The 25,758-nt window shown below is 50.1% G+C and overlaps 1 protein-coding gene across 6 annotated transcripts in view; it reads right to left on the bottom strand.

Moving 5' to 3' along the window:
• Kirrel3 (kirre like nephrin family adhesion molecule 3) overlaps positions 1 to 25,758 on the bottom strand; it is a 550,850-nt gene that overhangs the window by 24,155 nt on the left and 500,937 nt on the right. For all 6 annotated transcript variants that reach the window (XM_075966411.1, XM_075966409.1, XM_075966408.1 and 3 more), the window contains exons 6-8: positions 17,843 to 18,000; positions 8,347 to 8,497; positions 3,115 to 3,220 (exon numbers count right to left, since the gene is read on the bottom strand). In XM_075966411.1, the coding sequence (XP_075822526.1) occupies positions 3,115 to 3,220; positions 8,347 to 8,497; positions 17,843 to 18,000 (415 nt within the window). The remainder of the gene's footprint in view (positions 1 to 3,114; positions 3,221 to 8,346; positions 8,498 to 17,842; positions 18,001 to 25,758) is intronic.

Consider the following 25,758-nt stretch of genomic DNA (forward strand, 5'->3'; position numbering starts at 1 on the left):
AGGATTAGGAAAGGCTGGCCATGGGAAGTTTTCCACTTTAGGTGAAATCTGAGTCGGGTCTCCAAAGGAAAGACGACAGGAAGGACGGTCTGAATCTCCTGTTTCAGGGTCATAGTAGAAGGAGGGAGTTGTCTATAGGACTGGATTTCAGGAGGCTGAACCTTGGGCTTTTTTTGGAAGGGGACCCCGTCCAAACTCACTAAGGGATCTCTTATCTTGACTATCCCGTCTTCCTTCCCCTCTCTTACTCCCTTCGCACATCAAACAGCCCCCTGTAAGCCCTTCCAGAAGCACTCAGCCTGAGAATATCTCATTCCAGTACTGGACCTCAGGGTTCCAGAACCGAAGAGCAGTTTCCTTCCTAACCCACATATCCCCTCACAGTCTGTGGCTTGGCCACCTCTGCCTGGTCCCCACCACTGTATCTTCACATTCTCCCCCAGGCCCTCGCCGGACTGCTTTAGCTTAAGCCTTTTCAATCAATGTCTAATTTGGTCTGAACAAATGTAAGAGGATTAATTATTTATATCACAGAATCAAGAGGCCCAACATGTCACATCTGCAGGCTGGTGTGTCAAACAGCCCTGTATGCTTTATCTTGTATTGTGTTCTGCTATCCCGTATCTGCTGGATACCTCCAGCGGATAAAGTCCAAAGTACCTCTTGTGTATAAGCCTGGTTCACTAACCCAGGCTCTGAGTCCCTGCGGACAGTGAAGAGGCAACGCCCATGCTCAGTCAGGGTCATTTCAGGGTAGGGTTGAGAGAGGGAACATGTTTAATTTCAGAGATTACAGCCTCTTAGGAGGATGGGGGCGGGAGGGGAAACAATCAAAATGAACGAATGGAAGAAGCAAAGATTCCTATAATCTTGTCAACGTCATTTGGGGACAAAATATTTATGTGCTTCTGTTATAGACTTGCTTAGGGCATTTCCTCCTGGGTACAAGTGCTACATGAAAATGGAAGTGGGGTGCTGGCAAGACTTTGGTGGAGGGAAGGGGCGAAACAGGGGCTCCAAACCTCTTCTTGCCTCAACAGACCAGGCCAACCACCCTAGCTTTCCCACCACTTCCCGGGAGCCAGAAGGGCTCCCAAGATCTTCTGAGTCTTAGAGCAAGCCCGAGCTGGTACTGCTACGCTTTTAGAACCAGCAGTTAATCAGAAGGTCCTAAGAATTGGTAGCAAACAAAAACAGTGGTCATGTGTAGAGAGCCTAGCCACTCTGTGTCTCTTCTAACACCAGGAGCTCATGTGGGATTCAAATACGCTTCAGGGTAGGATAGGAAAGGAGGGAAGGAGTCCCACAGGACACACTGGTCCAGGGAAATTGCGTGTTCTCTCTGTGTTCATTTACTAACTTGTTAGCTTGAAGAAACTCCAGTTTCAGATTGAAAGAAGAGTTTTAATATTCTCACTAGCTGTCATCTTTCATCACCTAGATTTGCTAGTTGTTCACGTTGGATCACGTGTTTCAAAATGACCTCCGGTGTAGGCCCACACTTTCTCCTTGTCCTTGCTGTTCTGTGTCCTTGAGATGGGTGATCAGGGGAGTCATCCCTAGCAGCTGGGTACCCTACTGAGGTCAGATGGCAGGTGGAGGGCACGCTGCCATGCTTGTTCCACAGATCACTGGGCCCTCGGGTCACAGGGAGTCTGGCAGTGACATGGAAATGGGGGGTCGAGTGTTTCAGTCTCTAGGGCCCCATAGGCATCTGGGGGATTGCTGTGATGGTCAGTGGACGGGCTGTCTGCCTGTCTGGTGGGGGATGCTTATGGATGAGAAGGGAACTGGCATTTGAAGTGTCTCCTGGGTACAGGATACCTGTCTAGGGACCTTGAGCTGAGAGCTGGGGGCAGACAGGAGAGAAACGCAGAGATGGCAGGTGCAGTTAGAAGCCCAGAGACAGGAACCATTTTTAGTTCCTTCTGCATATTCTGTCACTTCTGGCCAGTGCCAGATCCAGGCCAAACCAGTCTCTGGGACTTAGTGGATCCCAGGATTCCTGGGAGTGGGAGGTTCTTCACCTTTGTGGTGGGCATCAGAGGCTGTCTGATCTTCTTGCTTCCAGGGCAGCAAGGGTTAACTCAGGAGGATGGATAGAGAGACTGTGGGCCTCCCTGACTTTTGGCTCCACTGCTGCTCTATTATCCACACCACAGGGAGCCAGAGCAGTTCACGGTGTCCACCTTGAGCCTGCTGTGGCATCTTCTGTGGTCCATTGCCCTTTCTTCCACCTGCTGGGACCGCTCGGCCTCGTGCCTCATGTCTTCCCTCTCCTCCACATCCCTAGTCATTGCTTTCCTAGTCTGGGACCATTAGCATTCGTGCCAGTTTGCCACTTGCAGAAGTGGCAGCTTAATAGCTCGTATCCATAGTGGAGGTGATGCCCTGGGCTCTGCCATCAAGCCTGGGCTGCTGGGAAGTGAGGGTCATTGGAAGTTCTGCAAAACATCTAAAGGAGCGAGCATCCTGTGAGGCCGCTTAGTTTCTGGAATGCTGTGTGGTGATGTGCACAGACAGAAAGCTGCCCAGAGCGGCAGCTCCGAAGGCGTATTTGATCCATCAGATGCATGGAAGGAATGCCTAGTGTATGCCATGCGATACACTGCATGCTGAGAGCCGTAAGTGACTAAATTGCAGTTCCTGCCTCTGAGAAACTCGGTCAGAAGGCGGAGACAAACATGGGAGAAACAGTGATGCCTTTATTAGTGTTGTGGATGAGGACACCGAGCGGGGTGGTGGCTCTGCAGGATCCCAGGAGCCCTTTGAGCTCTGGCCAGGTATCCAGTGCTAAGTACACTAACTTACCCATTCTGCTAGTGGTTTCCACACTTATCTGAGCCTTGCTCTGTCATTTCAGAAGTATGGAATAAACAAGTCATTGAAACAGGAGAGGCACCCTTGGTTTCCTGGCAGAGGGAGTGCAGGGGAGCTTGAAGAAAACAAAGGGTCTGCTTGGCTCGCGGGTGGGGCTGGGGTGGGGAAGGGGTGGAGAAGTCTGTTTGGACACCTGCTGCGAAGCACATCCTGTGGACATGTGTGACATGCCACGTGACAGGCACGGGGTGGAGAAGCCTTAGACCAAGCTGTCTTCACAGCAGCGAAGCTCACCTGTACTGGGTGACAGCTGGGTTGGCCTTTGCAGAGCAGTGGAACGTGACGATGTTGTCCTCCAGCACCGGCTGTGGTTCTACCGACAAGTTGACAAGGGGGGGATCTGCAGGCAGAAGAGAGTCGCATACAGACTGGGGACGGAACAGGGCAGGAAGGCATGGAAGGTCAAAGCCAGAGTTCCTCCCACCCAGGAACCATCATGATGGGTCCCCGGAGTCTGGGAGTGACTGCTTCAGGTAGCCCTGGGTGCTGGGTGCAGTCTCTCTGTGACTCAAGGTCTGAAGGGATATTTCACTTCCCTTCAGACCTTGAGTCACAGAGACCTGGCACCGATTTCCCAGGCCCCAGGTGTGTGCAGCCTAGCTTCCAGTCCACTCGAGGGGAGTGGTGGGAAGGGACACTCAGCCCTCAGGACAAGCTTTCTGTCTGTGAAATGTCTGTTTATTATCTCCACGTAAAGGTTGTGGGGCTCTAGGTAACTTGAAAGTGGCATCTACACCCTTTCATCATGCAATCATCTCTGCTGAGTCCTGGCTGGTGTCACCAGGCCCTCAGCATCCTGTGCGGGGAGTCGCTCGTTTTCTCCTCTGACAAGATAGGAAGCCACACTCTGAAGCGCTAAGTGATCTGAGGTGGAAAAGACAGAAACTGGGAGATGGGGAGCCACAGAAAGAGCATGCGGAAGGGTTTGGGGTGGGCATGGCAAAGCGTATAACATAGAGGACAGATGTGAGGACCACAGGGAGAGACAAAGAACCCAGAGGGACAGAGACAGATGCAGACATGAGGAAGTGAGAGAGAGAGAGAGAGAGAGAGAGAGAGAGAGAGAGAGAGAGAGAGAGAGAGAGGCAGGCAGAGACATGGAAAGGCATGCAAATATGCCCACTGAGGATTGCAGAAGGGTAAGAAGAGGAGATACCTAGAGGTGGGGGTAGGAGAGGGATAAAGAGTGAGATGGAGCTGTGCACAGACACATACCCAGACAAGATGCTAAAAGGAAAGCAGGACAGCCAGGGAGCCTAGCACACAGGAAATGATAGGGCACAGCACTGGGGAGAAAGAGAACACAAAACACTGAAGACCGCAGGAAAAGGGATGGGAGGGAGACAAGAGAGAGAGAGAGAGAGAGAGAGAGAACAGATAGAGAGACAGAAGGCAGACAGATACACACAGACACACAAGCAGACACACAGACAGAGAGAGAGTTACACACACATGTACACAAGACAGAGAGACAGGCAGATATTAGACAGATAGATAGATAGATAGATAGATAGATAGATAGATAGATAGATAGATAGACACACGGAGACACACAGAGAGACAGATACAGACAGACACAGAGAGAAACAGATACATAGACACACACAGAGAAAGAGTACATAGACACACACAGAGAAAGAGAGTATCTACTCTGGTACAGGAGCAGCTGGTCTGTGTACCTTTTTATCTGAACATCATGGTAGTATAGCATGGAATTTAAGCCTCCTTCCATCCCCAGGGTCACAGGTTAATGACTTGGTCTTCAGAGACGTGTTATTGAGGGGGGATTTGGGAGCTTTGGGGGGCAGAGGCAGTGGGAAGTCTAGAAGAGGTCTTGTGGGATCCTACTCTCTTCCCTTCCCCTTGTTCCCTGGCCCTCAAGTGAGTGCTTCTGCTAGAGCACACACTCCATCCAGGATGTGCTCTCTTTACCACCACCCCCATCCAAAGCAACGGGGCTCTGATTATGAAGTGGCTCATCCCAAATTGTGAACTGAAGTGAACTTCTTTTTTACCCCTTTACTGTCATCTCATGTGTTTGCTATAAGGGTGGGAAGCTGAATAATGCAGTTAGCTATTTCATCCACCTCAATTTCGATTTTCAAAGCGAGATTCAAGGGCTTGCTGTGGCAAGGGACCACCATGAGGTCTCTCTTTCCACTTCTTAGGGTTATTGCACTTCCCCATGCAATTCCTGTAGCATCTTCCCAGTGGTTTCCCAGTGACTTCCGAGGTAAGGGTGACTCAGGAATCCCATGGTCCTATGCAGAGCGGGCAGGCTAACTGACCATGCCTCCTGGTAAAAAAGTTTGGCCAGAGGAGTTTCCTGGCTGCTCTCAGGACTCCTGAGCATTGCTAGCCTCCCATTATGAAATCCAGTCTTGGTGGGCGATAGGTGATCTCAGTCTAACTCTTGTTTGAGATGATGATGTCTATTCAAAAATCTCTAGAAACCCTTCACGGAGCTCAGGGGTAACCTTCCAAAGGCTCATCCTTCACCTGGTGTCCTTTACAAAGGGATGATCCCTTGGGAAGCGAGAAGATGGAGCGTGTACCCACTGGAGGACTCTTCTCGGGTCCTCACTTGCTGGACGCTCAGTTACACCCTGTTATCAGTTCACTCTGTAGATGCCTCTTCTTCTTCTCTCACTCTTTGCAGCACCCCCGGTCCCTAAGGCCTCGGGAGAAAAGACCCAGGAGGTTCTACTCCACTCAGTTTCACTTCCATCTCAACCCTAGATCCAGGGATACCATGTCCCTGTTTCCACCCCTCTCCTCGGGATGGGCATGACATGCATTTCTAGGAGTCTGCCAAATTTCAGAGGTATAAATAGTTTATGTCATATACAACTATTAAACATGATTTTAATCCCACTGGAGATGTCGGATGCATAACTTGCAGGAGGGTGGAACTGAGATCACACTGAACAGATGTTACAGCTGAGAGTCTGTTAGTGTTTCCATCAGCAACCTGCGTGTGTGTGTGTGTGTGTGCGTGTGTGTACATGCACATGTGCATTTTCAGAGAAAGTGTGGGGGAGCAAAGAGAAACTTCATGACTCAGTGATTTTAGAGCACATCGTTTGAAACTTGGCAGCTGGACAGGGTCCAGATGTGGTGAGGCTTTGGGGGTGTTGCGTTTTCTCTCCCATTACTCAATCTGGGGGCTTTGTCTTCCGTTGGGTAACATATAAAGACCAAGGGAAACAAACAACAAATGCGCTTTTGCTGAGTTTGGAGACTTCGTGGTTGACTGAGAAAATGAGCAGGTTTGCAAAGGCGGCTCAGATCCAGCCTGTGGTGTCCACTGCAAACAGTGGGATGCTCACTGAATGAGCAAGTGGATCTGAGGAGAAGGAAGGGGAGGCGGGAGAGGAGGAAGGAGGCATGGAGACGGGCTGGGTTTTTTCTTGTTAGGTATATATAAACACCTCCCAGCTAGGGTCAAATGGATGGGTCTGATGACATCTGGGGAAGGCCTACCACACACCTGTCACTGTGGATTTCAACCACAGCCTGCACTTTAATCAGAATGTGCTGCATTCAGAGCTAGCGGTTGCATGAATGATGTCATTGAACTGTGACCTTAAGAGGCAGGCAGATGTGATCCTCTTCATGCATTGATAAAGAAACCAAGGCCCAAACCAATTCACTAATGAGGCCAATCAGTACTGGCAAAGCCTGAACTCAAACCAGGGAGAATATTGGACCCCAATTGCTGTTCTGTACTACACTGGCAGGATCCCAGCCAGGAAGCCTGATGCCTGGGTCTAAGCCTCACACTGGCCTCATTCCTGCATCATTTCAGGTACAACCCTGTTATCCAGGTAGCCAGGCCAGCCAGCCCTCTGTCTGGAGTGCGTATGGAGAAAGGATGTATTTAAATGTACATGAGATGCTATTATGATGACCTTTTTTTTTTTGAGACAAAGTTTCTCTGTGTAACCCTGGCTGCTCTGGAACTCACTTTGTAGACCAGACAGGTCTCAGACTCAGAAATCCACCTGCCTCTGCCTCCCAAGTGCTAGAATTAAAGGTGTGCACCACCATCTACTAGCCTATGATGACAGCCTTGTCACTAGCTTCTTATGGGGCAGTGGACAGTGGTCTGGAGTAGAAATGTTGCTTCTCCTTGCTTCTGTCTAGGGGAGCCAATTGTGTTTACATGGGACACTGTAGCTGGCATAGCCTCCTGCCTGGGTGCGGCTATGGAACAGGACAGGAAGGCCACAATGTCACAAATGGCAGGCAGGAAGCAAGGGACTTAGACACTCACTGTCTCCCACCCTCACTTCCCCCAGATTTGGTTTGTGTGTGTGAGAGAGAGCTCTCAGCTTTGATTGCTCCTAGAATAGGAAGAGACCTTGGATGACATCAGCAAATCAGACAAGAAACTGGAATTATCAGAGTGAAGTGACAAATTTAGAGCCACCTAGCTCATGGTGATGGATCTGGTCTGGATGCTGGCCCACATGCTGAGCCAGTTCCATGGTGAGAGATCTGGTTTGGATGCTGGACCACATGCTGAGCTAGTCCATGGTGACAGATCCTTCTGGATGCTGGACCACATGCCGAGCTAGCGTCTTACCTTTTTTCTAGAGCCGGGCTTTTTTTCTGTTGGCTGGGTGGTGCTAAGACCCAGGGTGGGATCAGGGCCAGGGGACAAGTAGCATTGCCTTAGGTCTTTCTCTCCTGCTTCTTTGATCTCCTTAGCCCTGGGCTTGGTAAGAACTCTCTGCTCCCACTGTCTCTGAGTGCAGAAGGGTGGGGATGGGGGTTTGTTCATAGAAAATAGTGGAAAGTAGAGCCTTCTCCAGACCACTGCTGTTTTGGTGGGATGTTTGGACCCTACCCAATACTCAACAAATTTCTCTTCTTCCCTCTGTACTTTAAAGGTTGTCACTTAGGATTTGTGTCACCAAGAGGGAACTTCTGCCCTCTGGCTGTGAAAGCAGACTCTGAGAGCCCTAAGACACAGTTCCCATGGTCTCCATAACTCTAGAGAGCAGAGCACATGGAAGCCCAACATTCGTCAAGGCTGTGAGAAAGCGTTTTTAAATCCACCATCTTTAGGGGACTGGAGAGACGGCTCAGTCGTTAGAAACCACTTGCTGTGCCATCACGAGGATGAACTTCTGGATCCTAGCACCACATAGCAGGTGGGCATCCCACATCCATGTTTAACCCCAGCTTCAAGGGGGACAGAGAACTGAGAATGGTTGGAGCTAATACATCCCATTAGGCTGCCATAGGAAACATAAGACCCAGGGAGAGAAGTTGCCTCAAAGGAATAGGCCACGTTGGTAGAGAAGAACCCCCACTGCCTTCTTCTGGCCTCTGTGCACCTGCATATACACACACGCGCGCGCATGTGCACACACACACACACACACACACACACACACACACACGGGGTGGCTCCAACCCCGAGCCTGGCCGGGCTGGACAGAGTCTGTCGGTACTCACGCTGGATGTCTATGGTGACTGAGGTCTCCTTTCCTCCAGGGATGGCTTTGTTGGTGGCTCGACACACAATACTCTGCCCATTTTCTACGTCTCCCGGGGAGATGAAGAGGGTGCTGACAATGCTCTCACGTTTGCCATCGCGAAGCAGAGTCTGGGGAGAGAGGTGGTGAAGGAATAGAAGGTCTCGTGTTACTGAACTGAGATGGCCCAGGAGGGAAAGACAGACCTCTGGTCAGAGAACAGAGAGCTGTCGATGGTGAGTGTTGGTAGGAACTCCTGGGGGAGTTCCCTTACAGTCTTGACCTGGTTGAATGCTGGATGGTGGAAGGAAAAAAGGAACTAGAGAGATTGCCATGCTGTGTAAAAAACAGCCCATACTTGCAAGTCAAAAGCTCAGCAGAAACCAGGCTTAGCTGACTGGAAGTCAGACCTTGGGTAGGTAGGTGCTCCTTAGAACTTAACTGGTTTCTGTGTTCTACCCCTGATGTTGGCGACTCTGGATCCATAGCAAGCAAGGGGAGGGATTGCAGTAGACAGAGAGAAGGAGTTAAGAGCAGGCTCAGGTAGGACATCAGCAGTTGTGTGCACTGCCTGCCTTTGATCATTTCCCCATGTAAGCCTTGTACCTTCCCAAATATTGCACTTCCTCGTCTCATTAAATCTCCTCCACACCACAGCATAGACGATGCCAGCGCTTTCCATCTGACAAGGAGGACACAGGCAAGGCTCATCCAGACAGCAAAACTACCAAACTCCTGCTCAAGTGGTAGTGATGGAAGGAGTACTGGGGTTCTGCAGTGGGTGGACCTTGCCCTCTGACATTTGTGTCTGCCCCCGTTGTAGAAGGGGGATTCATTTGCTGATTAGATTAGTCCGTTAAGGGATTTGAGATGAGACCATCCTAGGTACAGGAAAAGACACAACTTAGGCAGCCTTTGTTATGATGAAGACAGAGGTTAGGATGCTCCTTCTGCAAACCAAGGAATGCTGGGAGCTACCAGGAGAGACCAGGAAGGCCTCTGCACCCCTGAAGTAGCACAGCCTGGTTGGCAGCTTGGCTTCAGACCTGTTAGCCTCGACAGCCCCATCAGTGCAGTGAGCACCTAGTGGTGGTGCCGTGCTATGGCGGCACCAAGAAGTGAGCATAAGCCTCACTTTACATCCTACAGGGAAGGCTGCAACCTTGTTTTACCTGGATGGGAGCCAAGGAATAGGTGACTCTACTTACTGAACAGCTCTCCTAAAACAACAATGGCTTTTTTTTTTCTCGTTGTCAGATTTGTTGCAAGGAAGAAACATCATCTGTATTTTGCAAGTCACTGCTGAGTTCAAAGTGAAATGCTGGGCAGAACAGGGACTCACACTTAAGAGTAGGTACCCCGAGGATGGACTCTGGTCTTCCTGACCTGGGCCTTACAGCTGGCAACACAGTGATCGAGTCCCACAAAGGCCAGTGACTGAGCAAGTTGACAGCAGCTCACGGGCTGCGGTCATCTTCTATGTCCTCAGCTCAACGTGGCCCTTCTTAACGTGGGGCCAAGCTTGTGGCCTCTGGGATGTGTAGAGCCTGGTGTGAGCCTCTGGGTAAGTGATTTCTACTGTAGGTCAAGCCAGTCTATAGCAGAAGAACAGAAGAGCGGCCTCGCACTTTCTCCTGTAATTTTACAGCTGGCCAGAGGTAGGCTCTGGGGCTTGAAACCTTCTAGTACTTTCTGTCCTGGCAGGAGGGGTGTTGGTCTTAACCATGTGCAGAGGGGCTAGTGAGAGGGGTGTGGCCTGATCCAGGGATCCAAGGGCCAGTCTTAGTAGCCCATGGTCTGCAGGTCAGCTTCTGGGCCAGAGGCACAAGTGGCAGTCCCAGAACAAGGTTAGATGGGGGTGTATTTTAGCCCCAATCCAAAGCCAGTGTGTGGAGGGAGCTACAGCCTGCGCCCTATTACCACACTGGCTTGGGGCTGCTCAGCAGACCTCGTCACCTCTATAAATAGCTAAGCGATAATAAGAACAATTTCCTGGATGAAAATAAGACCTCCGGGTAGAATGGGGGGAGGAGGGGAGGGAAGGGGAGGAGACAGGGTGTGTATTGTTCCTCTATATCCCTTCCTTTTCTGAGGTGCTAACGAGGGACATTTACATAAGTTTGACTGAGCCAAACACCCCTCCAAGGGCTGGGCCCAGGGCTTGGTGGTGGGAGTGGGGTTCTGAGGGTGGGGGTGGGAGAGAGCAGGGAGGCCTAGCTCTAATTAGGCCTTCTGACTGCTTTTCCTCCTCCCTAGCCCAGCGTGTTCCTCCGCCTCGGAATGATGATTAATGACATATTTACTGTGTCCAGGCGGGTGCTTTTCTGGGAAATAAAAATTCTGGTTCAAGTTGTTTGTTCCACCTAATTAGAGAAAAAAAGGAAGATGTGTTCATTAAACAAAAAGGAAAATGAGGGGAAGGCGAGTGTCCCAGTAGCAAACCACGGCATAGAAGGCCGGCTGCGTACCGGCCTTGGTCCTCAGTTCTCGAAAGAGCTCAGGGCCTGGGCTCAGCCCCTCGGAGAAGGGCTGTGTCTGTCGGCCCCTCAAACAGATCTGCTGACACAGCTGTGGAATGACTATGGGGAGGGAAGCCAGAGACTCCAAGCCCAGAGGGGTGCTAGGTGGCCATGAGTGTACTTTGCTAGCTCCATGGGGGACCCGTTCTTGGCACAGCCCCTTTCTATGGCCTTTCCCTTTGCACTGTACCCTAAATCCCAAAGAATAATGCACCCAAATGATTACAATGTTTCTTTAGCCTGATGGAACCCAGAACGTCTGGTGATCTTTGGATGTCCCCAGAATGGGCGCGGGTGACATATTCCTATTCTGGTCCTGGGCATCAGCTCTGGTAAAGTGAGTAAATGGCTGTGAGGTTTACATGGTAGGAAACCAAGATGTATGTCTACAGATCCAGGATGCCCATGCTGGCTTCAAGAGCAGAACCCTCAGAGCATAGTGGCTTTGCCTATTGTACCATTGTGTTTCCTTTCCGTCTCTAAAAAGGCCTTTCATGTACCTGTGCTTCTTAAGATGACACTCTGAAGATGACAGTCCCCTCATCTTTTCAGGGCTGACCCTTGATTAAGTGTGATTTCCTTCCCATGAACAATCTTGAGTTTTGTGTTTGAATGGGGAGAAGTAGACAGATGCGTGCATCCGAGTCCCCCTTGCCCACTGTTCCCCTTCCCGCATTCCCTTTTGAACTTCTTCCTTCTTTTATCTTTTGCTTTGTTCCTCCTTTGTGAGTCTTCTCTATCACCTTTCTTATACGCAAATGAGGTCTTGAGACTTGGTGGACTTGAAGGTGTCAGCCAAGTGGGATTGTCTACCATTTGCTGATTCTTATCAGAGACCGGTTTCCTCTGTGCCCCTCACTTCTCTCCCCTCCTCTTCTCCTCAGGGAGTCTGGCTCTGGGGTCACACCTCAGGCACCGAGGCTTCCACTAGTGTGCAAATCAGCTCTGGGGTTGGAGCTGGGGAAGGATTATACAGTGTCTCTAGTTTCTTGACTCACCATTGGAGAGTGGTGGGCACTAATGTGGCATCAGACTCTGGCTTATTGACGAGACTTTGATGATAAACCCTGAGCATCTACAGCGATGTTGGCATACCAACCGATAGGGGCCAAGACCGGGCATATATACAACGTATAGGCATTGTGAACTAAATTCCTGAAAGTCGGCCGTGTCTGCAGAGACTGACTGCATTTCCCCCGGAACAGCCACTCTGTGTCAGAACTAATATGCTGGGACTAATAGATAAACTTTTCAGAATCTGTTAACTTGGCAGACCACTAGTTTCCAACCCAAAAGCTCAGATAACATCTTGGGCCTAGAGAGAAGTATACCCATCTTACTGTGCCTACCTCTCTGATGCACCCACCAAAGTAATTTGCCTTCATTTTAAACTTGCCTTTATTGGTGACTGTTTTTATTCTGTTGAAACTATAAAAACTTCATGAAACTGATTTCATGTTGGAATCAAAAATCTGGGGTAACCAAAATCAGTGTCCCTGGCCCATGGTTGCTTGAAATGGCTCCAAAATAAACCATCCCTTAGTTCCTTTAAAGTGAAAGCTGTGGATCTTGCATAGACAGCATTGTGTGGCTGGGAATGACTGCTTTGGAGCATGGTTCTCCGAGAGTGGATTTCCACCTCTCTCCTGCGTGTGTGTGCCCACCTCTGTTTGTGGGCCTTCACAGGCTTCTGCCCAGTAACTGCATCTAAGGAACTCTCTCATGGGCTTCACTGAGGATGCAAGGTTCCCGGTGCCCATCTGAAGAGAACTGGCTCCTGTGTAAGCTTCCTGTTTGTGCCCACAACCTCACTGTTATAGTCCTGAGGTCACTGAATTGACATCTGGATTCTCAGCACTGGCCTGAGAGGCTGGACACTGGGGGCCGGGAACATTCTTGGGGCAGTTGCTTGGTGTAGGTGGCAGATCCTTCCGACCCTCTCAGGACCTCTGGTGAGAGGTAGAAAGCTGGGCTGAGCCCTCAGAGATGGGCAGCCTGAAGGCAATGCAGTGTGTGGGTGCCCCAACTCTGGCGCTAAATATGGGCTGCTCATTGATATGCAAACAGCCTGGAGAGCCTTGAGCAGGCCTGATTGCCTGGCAACAAGGCCTTCTCTCTTTTCCCTCCCCACTCACCTCCCCCACCTGCTGTGTCTTTTTGTTTTTTTTTTAAATAATTTCTCTGTTTCCCCTTTTATAGACACTCGAGGGTCCATATAGGCCTGTTATTATCTAGACTGAATAGGAGTTACATATATAATATAGGTCTGCACAGTGTCATTTGCCTGAGACCCTGCATATAACCCCTGCCCTAGGGCTAGAAAAGATGCTTTCATTGAAAAGGTGAGTAGAGGTGGCTATCACATGACATAGAATAGGGTAGAGACTCTGGGCCTCCAAACTTGACTGACTGAACACAGTGTGGTGGGGTGACTGGAGGAGACACTGTGTAGCAGGGAGAGTGAGGGCCTGGGGATGTGAGCCAGCATCCTTTTCTGAGCAAACTCTTTGGAGCTCCTCTTAGCCCAGGCCCAGTAGATACGGGGGGGGGGGGGGCGGCTGGTTGACGACCCCTGGAGTAGGCAGGTAACCTGAGAGTGGAGAAAACAAAAGACGTGGGGATGGATGTCTGTATCTCCTAAGACAACAGCATTTTCTCTGTGGCCCCTAGCAGGTCAGAGCCTCATCACCCTCCCTGGAGATGTAGCAGAAGTGGGAAGAGAGCGCCCAGGAAAGGTTTCCCTTCCAGCTAAGGCCATACTCATCTTCCATTTCTATCACCTGTTCCTCCCTCCCAGGGTTTGCAGATTGGCTGGCATTTCATACGCGTGGCCTGTGACATCCATTTTTGTATCAGGCCCAGAGAAGCAGGAGGAACAAGGGAGAATCCCAGCTGTCCCCAGATTCCCTAGACAGTGTGTCCGTGAAGTGACAGGAGAGAGGCAGCCCTCTCCCTCCCCCCTCTTCTTTCAGCAGATCTGGCAGGCAGCGAGTGTAGTTGCAGCACAGCCAAGCGACTCACACTAGCACTGGACCACAGGGACAAGCTCTGCAGTGCGTGCTAGGTAGACAGAGCACAACATGAGCAGCCTCACGCTCCAGCGTGTGCCTTCCCCACAGGTATACCCTCCCCTACAGTTCGCTACCATAAGTAGTGAACGCTACCCTCAAACTTGGAGGCAGAATAAACCTTCTTTCTTTAAGTTGTTTTTGTCAGGCATTTTTGTCGCAACAATGAGAAAAATCGCTAATGCAGAGTCCTTCCTCTCTTCCATCCTCCTTACAAGGAACTTTGAAAGAATTACATTTGCTGGGCATGGTGGTGTACACCTTGAATCCTAGCACTGGGAAGGCAGAGGCAAGCGGATCTCTCTAAGTTCAAGACCAGTTTGGTCTGCAAGGTAAGCGTCAGGCTGGTCACGGCTATGTAGTGAGACCCCGTCTCAGAACAAAACAAAGTAAGCAATTTACACTCGTGTGTTTGTTTGTGTATTGTGTATACGTGCACACATGCCATACTGTGCACGTGGAGGTCAGAGGACCACTTGTGGGTAATCGTTCTCTTCTTTTACCATGTGGGTCCTTGAGTAGCCAGGCTTGACAGCAAATGCTTTTGCCTGCCGAGCAGTCTCGCCAGCCCTAGAAGGAACTTTGGTATGTTTCTTCTGAGTCCTACAATAACCCTAACAAGTGGTCCCATTTTGCAGCTGGGGAAACTGATGCAGAGCGATTAAGGCAACATTATGGCGTGATGGGAGCCCGGCCTACAGGACTCTGTGGCCTGCCGTTTGGACAATGCCACAGGATCTAGAACATGCAGGTGGCCAGGTGCGAGAACCCGGAAGACCGGTGATGGTCCCAACGGCTGTATTTATTGCAGGTTCAGTCTGCCAGGAAGGTTTCTTGGTTGTGTCCCCAGCCATCCTGAGACCCGAGTGCTAACGATGCCCTCAGCATACAGATGAGACAGACATGAAAAGCTTAGATCCCATAGCTAGAGGGTGGTGGAGGCCGGACTCACATTTAGGCCACCCAGCGTCAGTGGACTTAACTGCCACCGAGTGGCAAATGCTGAATGCCTTAGGTCCAAATCTGTCAAGGCTGCTTCCTGGGGACTTCGCTGTGGACTGTGTTTGAGTGGTTGTGGGTGTGTACTTGTGTATTCTCTGTCTCCCTCTGATGTTTCTGCCTTTGTAACTAAGCCAGAAATACTGTTTGGCTGGTGACAATCGTCTTTGCAGTTCTGGAGAAGAAATGGCCTGGACTGAGTTCCTGGGAGGAGATGGGTGGGGTGGGGGTCAGTTTCTGACAGCTCCTCAATTGGGCCTATGGCTCTTGTTGGAATGCTTGTTGTTGCACTGAGCTCCAATCCATGGGTTTACAGCCTGTGGTAGCTAGAGCTCTTCCTGAGTGTCTCTCCCTGTGCTTTCATGTTCAGAGGAGGAAACTGAGCCCAGGAAATAACTTGCCTGGAGTTACAGAGAGCAGGGCCTGGCCAGGACTGGCATCTGGCCTGGCTGCCATTCCCTTTGTGGCAGTCAGAATGGGAGTGGAACTGGGCAAGGACTGGCACACAGTATCCTTTCCAGAAAGGCAGTGTGCCACGCTTGCTGAGGCATCCATTGTGTGGGCCTTCTGAGTGGGTTAGCTTGGAATCGGTCTCATAGAGTGACCTTGACCCCTGCCTTCACTAGATGAGTCACGTCCCCTTCAGCTGGTATATCCTGGGCGGGTCAGGCTGGCCCAGCTTCAGAGCCACCGTTGACAGACACCTCCAATGTAGGAACACCCTTCTCTTCCTTCCCAGCCTCCTCTGGATGACCTTGGCTCCTGGGCTGTGTGTGGCCTTTCCCTACATCCTCACAGTGTGGCTCCACCCAGGATGTGAGCGGAGGACTTATCTCCCAAGAGAAAGCATTGTTCCTAGGGTGGATTCAGGTCTAAGAGAAACCATTTGTTTGGGGATCTGGCCCCAGGAACTGCGCAGTAAGCCAAACTTTGATCAGCCGCCGTTGGCAGTCTAGTCAGTTTGGGATGGGAAGGAACTGTCCTTAGAATAGAAAAGGCCTTTCTTTACATCCTCTGTGGATGGAAAAGTCGTTTCTTTTCTTTGTAGGGCCCACGGGGAGGAGCCAGCTGGACTTCTGAACTAAAACACAAACATGTGTCTTGACACCGTCTGAAATGGAGGACCCTGAGTCAGGGCCCTGAAAGATTATACCCCAACCTCAGAACCTGGAGGCTGCTTGGCCTGGTCCCCTGATTTAGCCTCTGGTGGTTTTCTTGGGACCCATAGAGATCTGAGCCTGTTCTGGGAGAGTCTAGGTGAAGGGACACCTTGGTTCTGGTCCTGGTGCTCCTAGGACAGACAGTTCCCTTTAAAGTCTGTTTTCTGTCTTTAGACAGAAGAGTTTGGCCCTCCAAAGGTCTCCTTCATCTTGAGGGTTCTGCAGGATGTAAACCCCGCTTGGGCCTGTATAAAAGTCTCCTGGGGTAGTCTGTGGCACTGGTTATTTCTGACCATATTCACGACAGTGTGGCCAACAGATGAGAGAGCCATTGCAGAGATGGATTGCTATTCACAGTCCCCAAGAGGAGGGGCATGGCAAACCATGCCATACAGGGCCACTGGGAATGGAGGGTGTGTGTGTGATGAACCTCTGCTGTGGGGAAAGGGATGGGAGGCAGGGTAGGGGCCACACAGCTTTAGGGTTGGTTAGCTTGACTAGCATTAGTGGGCTCTGGGCTGTAGAGGGATCTGCCATTTCTGATTCCTGGTTGTGGAGATACCACTCTAGACTACAGGAGGCAGAGAAAGGCGAGCATGGGGCTGTGGCCTCTAGATGGGCCAAAGAGTGAACAGTAAGTTAACTCTTTCTGGGGACTGGTTAACCTGAGTCAGCTTCATATCCCAGGGTCTTTGAGACCGCAAGCTGCCAAAACATTATAAAAGACAGAAAACAAAGTCAACGAGTACCACAGGGGCTGGTTTCAGGTGCTACCACGTGGGTTAGAGACAGGTCCATAGGCAAGTACATCAGGGCCCGAGGCTTAGATTAGCCTTTCTGGGTCCCTGTTCCGGCATCTCAGTAGGCAGCCGTGGAAAGCAGGCCAGATTTTGCAAATTAAAACACAGGTTGGCCTATTAACTTTGAACGTCAGATGAACAATGCATAATTTGTTAGCATGGGTACAGTCCATACAAAACTTGGGAGAAATATGCTAAAAAATTAACTTACTATATTTTCTGAAAAAGAAGTCTTATTCAAGTCAGGCTCTTTTAAAAACAAACAAACAAACAAACAACTGTAAGCTGGAGAGCAGCAGAACCACAGAGGTTCATTTCTCACAGTTCTGGAGGCTAGAAAGCCCAAGACAGGACAGACTGACTGGGAATGGCAAGGGCCAAACAACATTGTAAGTGGCCAACTTCTTACAATGTCCGCACATGGTGGAAAGGAGAGAGTTCTTCTCTCTTGGGCCTCTTTTATAAGGTCACTAATTCCAATCATGAACGCACCTTCCTCATGACATAACCACCTTCCAAAGGTCCATTTCCATTCTCTTGGAGCTTACGGTTTCAACACAGGAGTTATGGGGGTGGCACACAGTTATTCAGGGGAGCACATAATAGCTGTGGCAACTCTAGGTTTGGTTACTTCTGCCTCAAGTCTGCTCTTCTGACCGTATCTTGCTCTAGGGTTTTCACATATAATTATCCTAGTGGGGGTGGGGGTAAGACGAGGAGGTGGAAGCAGGGAGGCTAGTGGAAGAAACAGTCTGAGAACTACAGTGACCAATAAAACAAACCAACAAAACAGAGAGTGAAACAACAGAAGCGCTTCCACACGGAGGAAGACAGAGCTGGTGCCCATGTTCCCGACCCCTCCACCCTTGCCTCCCTTTATCCTTTGTCTCACTGCCCATCCCCCATCCCCATTTCCTCCTCCCTGCTCACCTTGGAGTAGGTGGCCCCATTGATGACCTCTCCTTTGCGCAGCCAGATGATGGAAGCCGCGGGCTTGGCATTATCCGCATGGCAGGTCAGGTTAAGAGGGTCCCCCGCCCGAAGGCTGATCACAGGCCCCCCTAGGATGATGGGGTCATCTGGTGGCACTGTGGGGAGAGGAGCAGAGAGGTCAGATTGGGGTAGGTCTCTGCTTGAGGTGGCAGAGGATGATGAGCAAGAATTGTTATACTTTGATAAAGAGTGTCGCCCTCTGTGTTACAGTGATGGTAACAGTAAAAGGATGTGCTGTTCTTCGTCTTTCATGGCAGGAATAAGCATGTGTGAGCACAGGCGGTGTCCCTGGCTAGTCTCACAGACCTGGAAGAAGCAGTACTTTCAACTGAGATACCAGGGACCTGCAGGATCTTTATTTTCAACTTCAAAAAGTGAAGATTTATTTTTATTTCTTTTAAAAGGTATTATTATTATTGTTGTTATTATTATTATTAGACTTTTCAAGACAGGGTATCTTTGTGTATCCCTAGCTGTCCAGGAACTAGCTCTGTAGACAAGGCTGGCCTCTAACTCACAGAGATCCGCCTGCCTCTGCCTCCCGAGTACTAGGATTAAAGGTGTGTGCCACCACTGCCTGGCCTAGAATCCTATTTTTTAGTTGTGTGTGTGCATACACATGAATGGCAGTGCTCACAGAGGCCAGAGGCATTGGACCCCCTGGAGCTGGAGTGACAAGCAGTTGTGAGCTGCCTGATAGTTGTCTTGGGAACCAGACTTTGTTCTTACAAGTGTAGTACCTGCTTTTAATAACTGAGCCATTAATCCAGCCTCAACATTTTTTTTTGTCAAGCTTTGTTGCATCTCTCACAACAGTTTTGAAGGAAAAACACTATTTTTTTTTTTTAAAATCACAATTACATAGACCTGGAAACTGAAGGTCACCACCAAGGGACTTATTCAAGGTCACATGGTGAAAGTATGGCAGAGTTGGGGCTGGGAGCTGCACCTTTGACCCTTGATCAGCCTGGTCCCCTCCCTCAGGTGACAGGGAGGGTCTTTGGTCCTTTGGAGTTTCTACCCTGGCCTTTCCTGAGCTCTGTCCTTTATATAGCTCTTGAACCCTGATTCCCACTCAGAAGGAGTTACCCCCCTTTTTTTCTACAAGTAACAGTGTGGTTAGTGGCTGGTGGTCCCATATCCATAGTGCCAAAGGGAAACGAACATAGGATTGTCCCCTTCCCTGTGGAGCAAGGTCCCTGCAGGGCCAATACTGAACTTCAAGCCTTGAAGCATCTGCAGAGACACCTGTTGGCTCCAATGAACCATGTTTGATTACCGTGAAGGCCACACTGTAGGATGCACAGGTATGGAGGTAATCAATTATTATTTAAAAAGATGACCCTGGAAAGCCAGAAGTTGACTAAGGACACATGGCTGCCTCTGAGGCTGGTGCTTCTGGGCATATTTAAATTTCCCAGGCCCTTATTGCTCCATGAACAAGCCATGCAGGAGGTAGGGCTTCATGGAGACCATCTGAAGAGACTGTCCCCTGAGGAACCTCTATCTTTTCTGCAATCACCTATTACGTTAGCCCTAGAGGCTGGAAGGGGGCTCAGGGACTCATCTGACACAGAGAGGTGAGAACCCTTCAAGTTCTCAGAATGAAGGTCAGGTTGGTGGGCGTGTCCTCAGGATTTGGGGACCTAGTGCAGAGGTCTTTTATGGGCTTTTAGGGAAAGCATCCCTCCAATCTGACCCTGGGCAAACAAATGCCTATGCCTGTGGTTTGCAGTGGCGCCCAGCTACAGAACCTGCTTGCCTCTGTCAGCTCCTGATTTAGTCCATTGGACTTCTCTAACAGACAAAGGGTCCCATGTTTGGCTAAGCCAGTACCCAAAGCAGCAAGCCTTTAAGTTGGTCACCTCGCCTATCCCTGTATGGTCCCGATGGAAGGTTGGCTCATTTCTAACAGCCCTGAAGAACCATTTTCTGAGGAACCTCAACTTTGTAGGGCTACTGGAAATGGGACCACTTTTTTACTCAAACCAGCTCTGGATGTCAAGACGATCCTGGCCCAGGGAGAAAGTTGGCCTTATCTAACCCTTCCATGCTATAGCTCTGAAGCCAGGCCTCTCCAGGAGGCCCTGGAGCTGCCAGGCTGGAGGAGGCATGGGGGTATGGGCTGGACACTGCAGATAACCACCGACCACTTGTGCCCACTATACCCTTTTATTAGTGCCTGTAGCCTTCTTGGGGTAGGCGTGGCCAGAGAGCAAAGTGGGGTTAATTAAGGCTTTCCATCAGTGGGGGTGTGACTAGTGACTGATGAAAAGGATTTCAGCTTCCTGTGGTGGGGCTGAGCTGGCCCCTCCGGCAGTGAGGGCTGGGACTTGCAGTATTCTGTGGAAATTTAGGTGCTCCTGTTCAGTTCTCGCATTCCCGAGTTGGACCTGGACTAGAACAACTGGTCCCGGAGCAGAAGGACCACCTAGCCCTTTGGGCACCCTCTGACTTGCAATGATGGGTCAAGAGACATGCATGGCAGAAGGTGTCCTGGATCAGAGGATGACAGCAGGGCAGTGTCCTCAGGCAGAAAGTGTGAACTCTCCCGCTAGTGCTGATGCGTGTTGGAATAAGGGGGGGAGTGTTTCGCTGGCAACCTTCTCGGACGGTTCATCAATCCTGTTGCCAGCATGCTCTCTGACCAATGAGACCCTAGAGTGAGGAGCTTGTCATCTAGGATGTGGGAGAGAAACCACGTTTGAGTAGTCTGGGCTTTTGTTTTTGTTTTTTTTTTTTTTGAGACAGGGTTTCTCCTAGAGCTGTTCTATATGATGATCAAGGTGTGTGCATGAGTGCGTGTCAGTGTGAGTGTGAGTGTGTGTCAGAGTATGAGTGTTCTTCCTAGAAACTCATACCACAAGGCCCCTCCCTTCCCTTCTCTCTTGCTTCACCAGTGCTGTGTTTGAGGAGACTGCATTAGCAGGACTGGGGATGAGGGGAGCTGCGAGCGGAGGGGGGGGGCTGTGTTGTGGGAGTTTCTCCGGCACGCACACACATTCACACACACAACATCCACCCTCAGAATGGGTCCTGATTACATCTTCCCAAATAAGTGGTTATCATGCTGCTTATTCATGTAGCCATGCATTATTGATTGGCCTTCGCCTCGCTGCACACCAGATGGGGGTGGGAGGGGTGGGTGGGGGCGGGGTAGGTGGGGTGGGGTGGGTGAGGAGGGAGGACATTTGGGGGCTATCGGCTGAATAGAAATTAATACTCGTTCTTGGCAGCTGTAGCTCAGATGGGAGGTGTGTGTTGGGGGGGGGATTACTCATTACCTCTCCATTCAGATGGAGGCCCATTGCTAGGGCCGTGTGGGGAGGGGAGGAAGTCTCTGAGAAGCCCAGGCCTGGAGATGCATTATTCATACATCCCCTCACAGGCTTGGTTATTATCCTGAGCACTATAGAGTTTGGTCTCCTAATTTTTAATCACAAGGAAGGTGGAAGCGTTAGCCTTTTGGTGATTAATCTGGAGATAAAAATAGTTGACTGTTTTGGTGTTGCTCTTGTTGTCAGTCAGGAACTGAATTTGCATTAAGTGTTGGGGGATTGAGGGCTGGTGAAGACCCAGTAGAGCCCAGGCCGTCTCTGGTTTTGACTTTGGGACTGGCCAGGGTGAACGTATCTTGCCCAGTTGGCTTGAACAGAGGGGAGCAGATCCTCCTAATATGGGTCCCCACCACAGGGGTGGTAGCTCTTTTAGTTGACTTTCCTGCCACCCAGGGTTTGGAGCAGCGCCTAGCATCTCTCTCCCTGCTACGCCCTTTCTCTGGTACCTGTGCTGCAGTGGGCAGTATGGGGCACCCATCTCTCATTCTGTGTGGGTGGGGAGCCCCTGAAAACCCTCTCCGAACTTTGCTGTGGAGAACAAGGGGGTCTCTTTAGAGGTTGGGAAGACACAACACAGTAAATTCTGCCTCTACACAAGGAAACTGAGGTGAGAAGGAGAGAGATTGGCCTGAAGTTATCAGGGAGGAAGGAAGAAGGGAGGGAAGTGGATTTATCCAGGGAGGTAAAGCTTTTACATTTTTTGATAAATTAATCCCCCCCCCCAATTCAACAGGATTCTACATCTAGAAGTTGCTGAGGAAACACCCCTGAGTCTCAAGTTCTCCTGCGATAGCCTTGAACTTGGAACTGGAGCTTGTGACCAGCTTTTTTCCCCTTCTTTTGCAGTGCCAGTTTGATGGAGGACTGCCTGGGACTAGGGACGGAGGGCTGTTGCCCATTCTGGAGTGTTCAGAATGTGCTTGATGTCCACTGACTGACTGTACAGAGCTAAGTTCACTTGGCTCATTGGCCTTGACTTATCAGCTTGGCCAAACCCTCTGAATAGCCCAGGTACAGTCGTGGGGTGACGCTGACGATGTTCCCTCCAGAGTCCAGTGGTCACCCAAGTGGACTCCTGGCTGGGTTTCCAGGAATTCCTCAGATACTATGTCAACCCAGATGGTTGGCTCTGCAGATGGCCATCTGGGCACAACTGCCTCGTGAGTCAGCAGCATCCACACAGAAGGCTCTGTGTGGCAGCTGGAAGGGTGGGAGGACAGCCAGCCGCTCTTCCTGCCTTCAACCAACATGGGGGAACTCACGGAACTCAGGCTTTGTGGGGCAGAGTGGGCCTTTAACTGATCAGCAGTGAGTTCTCCGTCCTTTAATGGAGTGGTCTATGAAACACTTGAATGGGTCATGTCCTTATTCTGCCTTGAAACCCCTGGGGCTCCCCTACTGTACTTGAAACATGATTTGGGCTCAGAGTTGCCCACAAACACCTTCACCCATGATGGTTCCTGGTGCCCCTGAGACACCAGTCCATCCATCTTCCTCCTTCCCCAGGTCCTAGCCCATCAGCTCCTCTGTCTAAGAACCCACAAGGGCGCCATTTCAACATCACCTCCTCAGAGAGGCTTGCCCTGTCCATCCTGTGTAAGAGCTCCATGGCCTTCCATTTACACTTCTCACTGTGTCTTCTTCATGACTGAAGAATAGGAAAGATCTCATGTGCCATGGCCCTCCTGGCATCACTATGCCTAGGTTAGTAACCAACTCAAAGAGGCCCCCTGATATACATTTGTTGAATAAGTAATGAAAGATTCCCTTGGGAGGAAGAGTGGACCTTGGTTTATGAGGTCCATGTTTTTATAGTATCTCTCTATCTCTCTCTCCTTCTTCTCCCTTTCTCTCTTCATGACTCTCCCCCTCCCCCGTGGGTGTGTTCATTCAGGGGAGTGGTGAGCAAAGTACTTTCTTGATCTGACTAAGTAGATAAGAAGAACCTCTATAAAATTCCTAGGAAGGGAGCTGGAACTGGGGGGGGGGCTTAAATTCGAAGTGGCTTTTAGTCTGTCTCCTTGGGGCATCATGAGGCATCTTAGCAGAGTAGGGGCAGTAACCAGGTCTGCCCGATTCACAGGCTCGAGAAAAGGCTCAGGGTAAACTCAGTGATACTTGGCTGAGAAAATATAGGTTTGCTGGCAGTATGTACTTCCTATTTCAGAGGTTACCCCAGCCTCTGCACCAGAAGCTCTGGGAAAGAACCAGGGAACAGCTTGTGTCTGTGCTGTGAGTCTCAGTGTTGACTGGAGTTGGAGAAGAACAGCTGGGGTCTCTGGGGTCAGTCGTCACATCTTCAGAATCTTCTTCGTCTTACTACATAGAACCTTGCCCCTTCCGTTCCTTTCATGTCGTCTATAGTGAGGAATGCCAGACACAGCTCCTCTCTTGAGGCTCACAGTGAGACCCCAGTTACTTCTAGAGGCTTCACTTTCACTCATGAGCTTGGCAAAGACCCGGGACATTTGTATGTATCCATGTTTGAGGAGCCCTGCTCTAGGGTCTGCTAGAAGAATTCACAGACGGATGAGGGCGAAGCAGGAGGACGGACAATGAGCGTCGCTCTGGGGTTCCCCATCCCTCCGTTGGCTCCACTCTTTCTTAGCTTAGATTGGAGAGCAGGCAGCCCCTTCACTGTCTATGAAGTCAAAGGACCTTGTTGTAGAGAAGGCCCTCTGCAAATATTATCTCTTTAGCTGAGGTTGTAAGAGTTCTCCAGCCCCTTCTTTCTTCCAGGCTTGTGCTTCCCCAACCTTTGAGACCAACTAAGAGGTCACTCTTTTCAAGCAATCTTCCAATTGGGCCAAGTAACGCCTGCCTCTAGTCTGTAGTATTCTAGCACCTTTCTAGCCCGACATCTAGCATGTCCCAGGGAAATATCTGTTTCTTCTGCCTCTCCCCTCCACAGTAACTTCCCTGGTCCCGGATTCTCTGCACCCAGTGTAGCACATGTAATACAGGACACAGTGTGCTGTGTGTGTTAGCCTAGCTGAACTTGGCAAAGACTCATCATTTTATGAGCTTTTTTAATATTATTATTATATACAAGTTAAACAACCTGAGAATTGAGCCCTCTTATCTGAGAAGTGGGGTAATAAAACTTCTTATCCTGTGGGGTTATTAAGATTAGGTTTATGTCATAAAGGACAAGGCGAGGGTTTGTAAAGAGCTACCAGGTTATGCCAAGTTTGCTTTGTGGTTATGTAAAAGGCGCTGGCTATGTCAACTGTTGTTTTATTGTTAACTCCCTTTGAATCAGGATCTACTCAGTCCTCTCTTTTACAGGCGAGGAAACTGAGTTAAGAGGAAAATTGCTTAGGTAAAACTGTATAACTGACGGTAACGGAATCAGAATCCAGACTAGGGCTTGGTGGATACTAAGGCATATTCTTTAGAGTGGGAGCCTCTCACAGATCTTCCCTGTGGCTCAGCAGCCCTGCTCCGCAGCCTCTTGTGTTCCTGTCCTCATCTTGACCCTGTAATTCCTAGGTAGCTTTGGCCTCTGCCTGCAGGGCTTTCAGACATCCCCGCCCCCTTCCCCTTCCCCCTCCCCCCTGCCACCCTTCTTGCTGCTTCCCTCTAACCTGGATTTCAGAGAAAGCACAGGCCAGGCCAGGTTTGTGGCTGGTGCTCTAGCGACATCTGCTAAGGGAATGGATAGAGAGTCCTGCAGGCCAGAGCCAGATTGCTCACTTTTGCGGTTTTCCCGTCTGAGTCACAAGCAATGCCAGCTGCCAGTTTCTTCACTTACACAGATCTGCCACCTATTGGCCACCCTCTAGAATGGCAGGAGATTAAGAGCCTGGACTTGGTTTTCAGGGTGGCCTTTTAGTGTTATCCAAATGTTCCACCTAGAAAATGTGTATGGGAAACCTACTATGTGTCAAGCTCTGTTATAAACACCAGGGATACAAACCGATGGGCCTTGTGTGAAAATTATAAAATAAGTAAATTGAAACTCCAACATGGATACATATTAAGGAGAAAATATATTAGCTAGTGGAGGCATATACCTCGGAAAACAGAGTCAGGAAGAGCACTGAGCGTTTAAGTTCAGCCTACTTACAATGATAGTTTTGGGACTCTTCTCTCTCTCTCTCTCTCTCTCTCTCTCTCTCTCTCTCTCTCTCTCTCTCTCTCTCACACACACACACACACACACACACACACACACATACACACACACACACATGTGTGTGTGTGTATGTGTGTATTATGTGTGCAAGTATTTGTCTGTGTGTATTTATGTGTACATACATATGGTGCGTGTTAGGTCAGGAGGACATCAGATCCCCCGGAACTGGAGTTACAGATGGTTGTGAGCCACCACGTCATGGATGGGGACTAAAGCCGGGTCCTCTGCAAGAGCAATGAGTGCTCTTAACTGCTGAGCCATCTCTCCAGCCACCTCCCTTATATTTTAACACAGTCTCTCCCTGGATCTAGAGCTTGCTGTTTAGGGTAGAGCCTGTCTCTGGCACCCCGTCCTCCCAGCTGTCTCTGGTACACCAT

The sequence above is a fragment of the Microtus pennsylvanicus genome, chromosome 3 (assembly GCF_037038515.1).
Source record: "Microtus pennsylvanicus isolate mMicPen1 chromosome 3, mMicPen1.hap1, whole genome shotgun sequence".
Classification (NCBI taxonomy): domain Eukaryota; kingdom Metazoa; phylum Chordata; class Mammalia; order Rodentia; family Cricetidae; genus Microtus; species Microtus pennsylvanicus.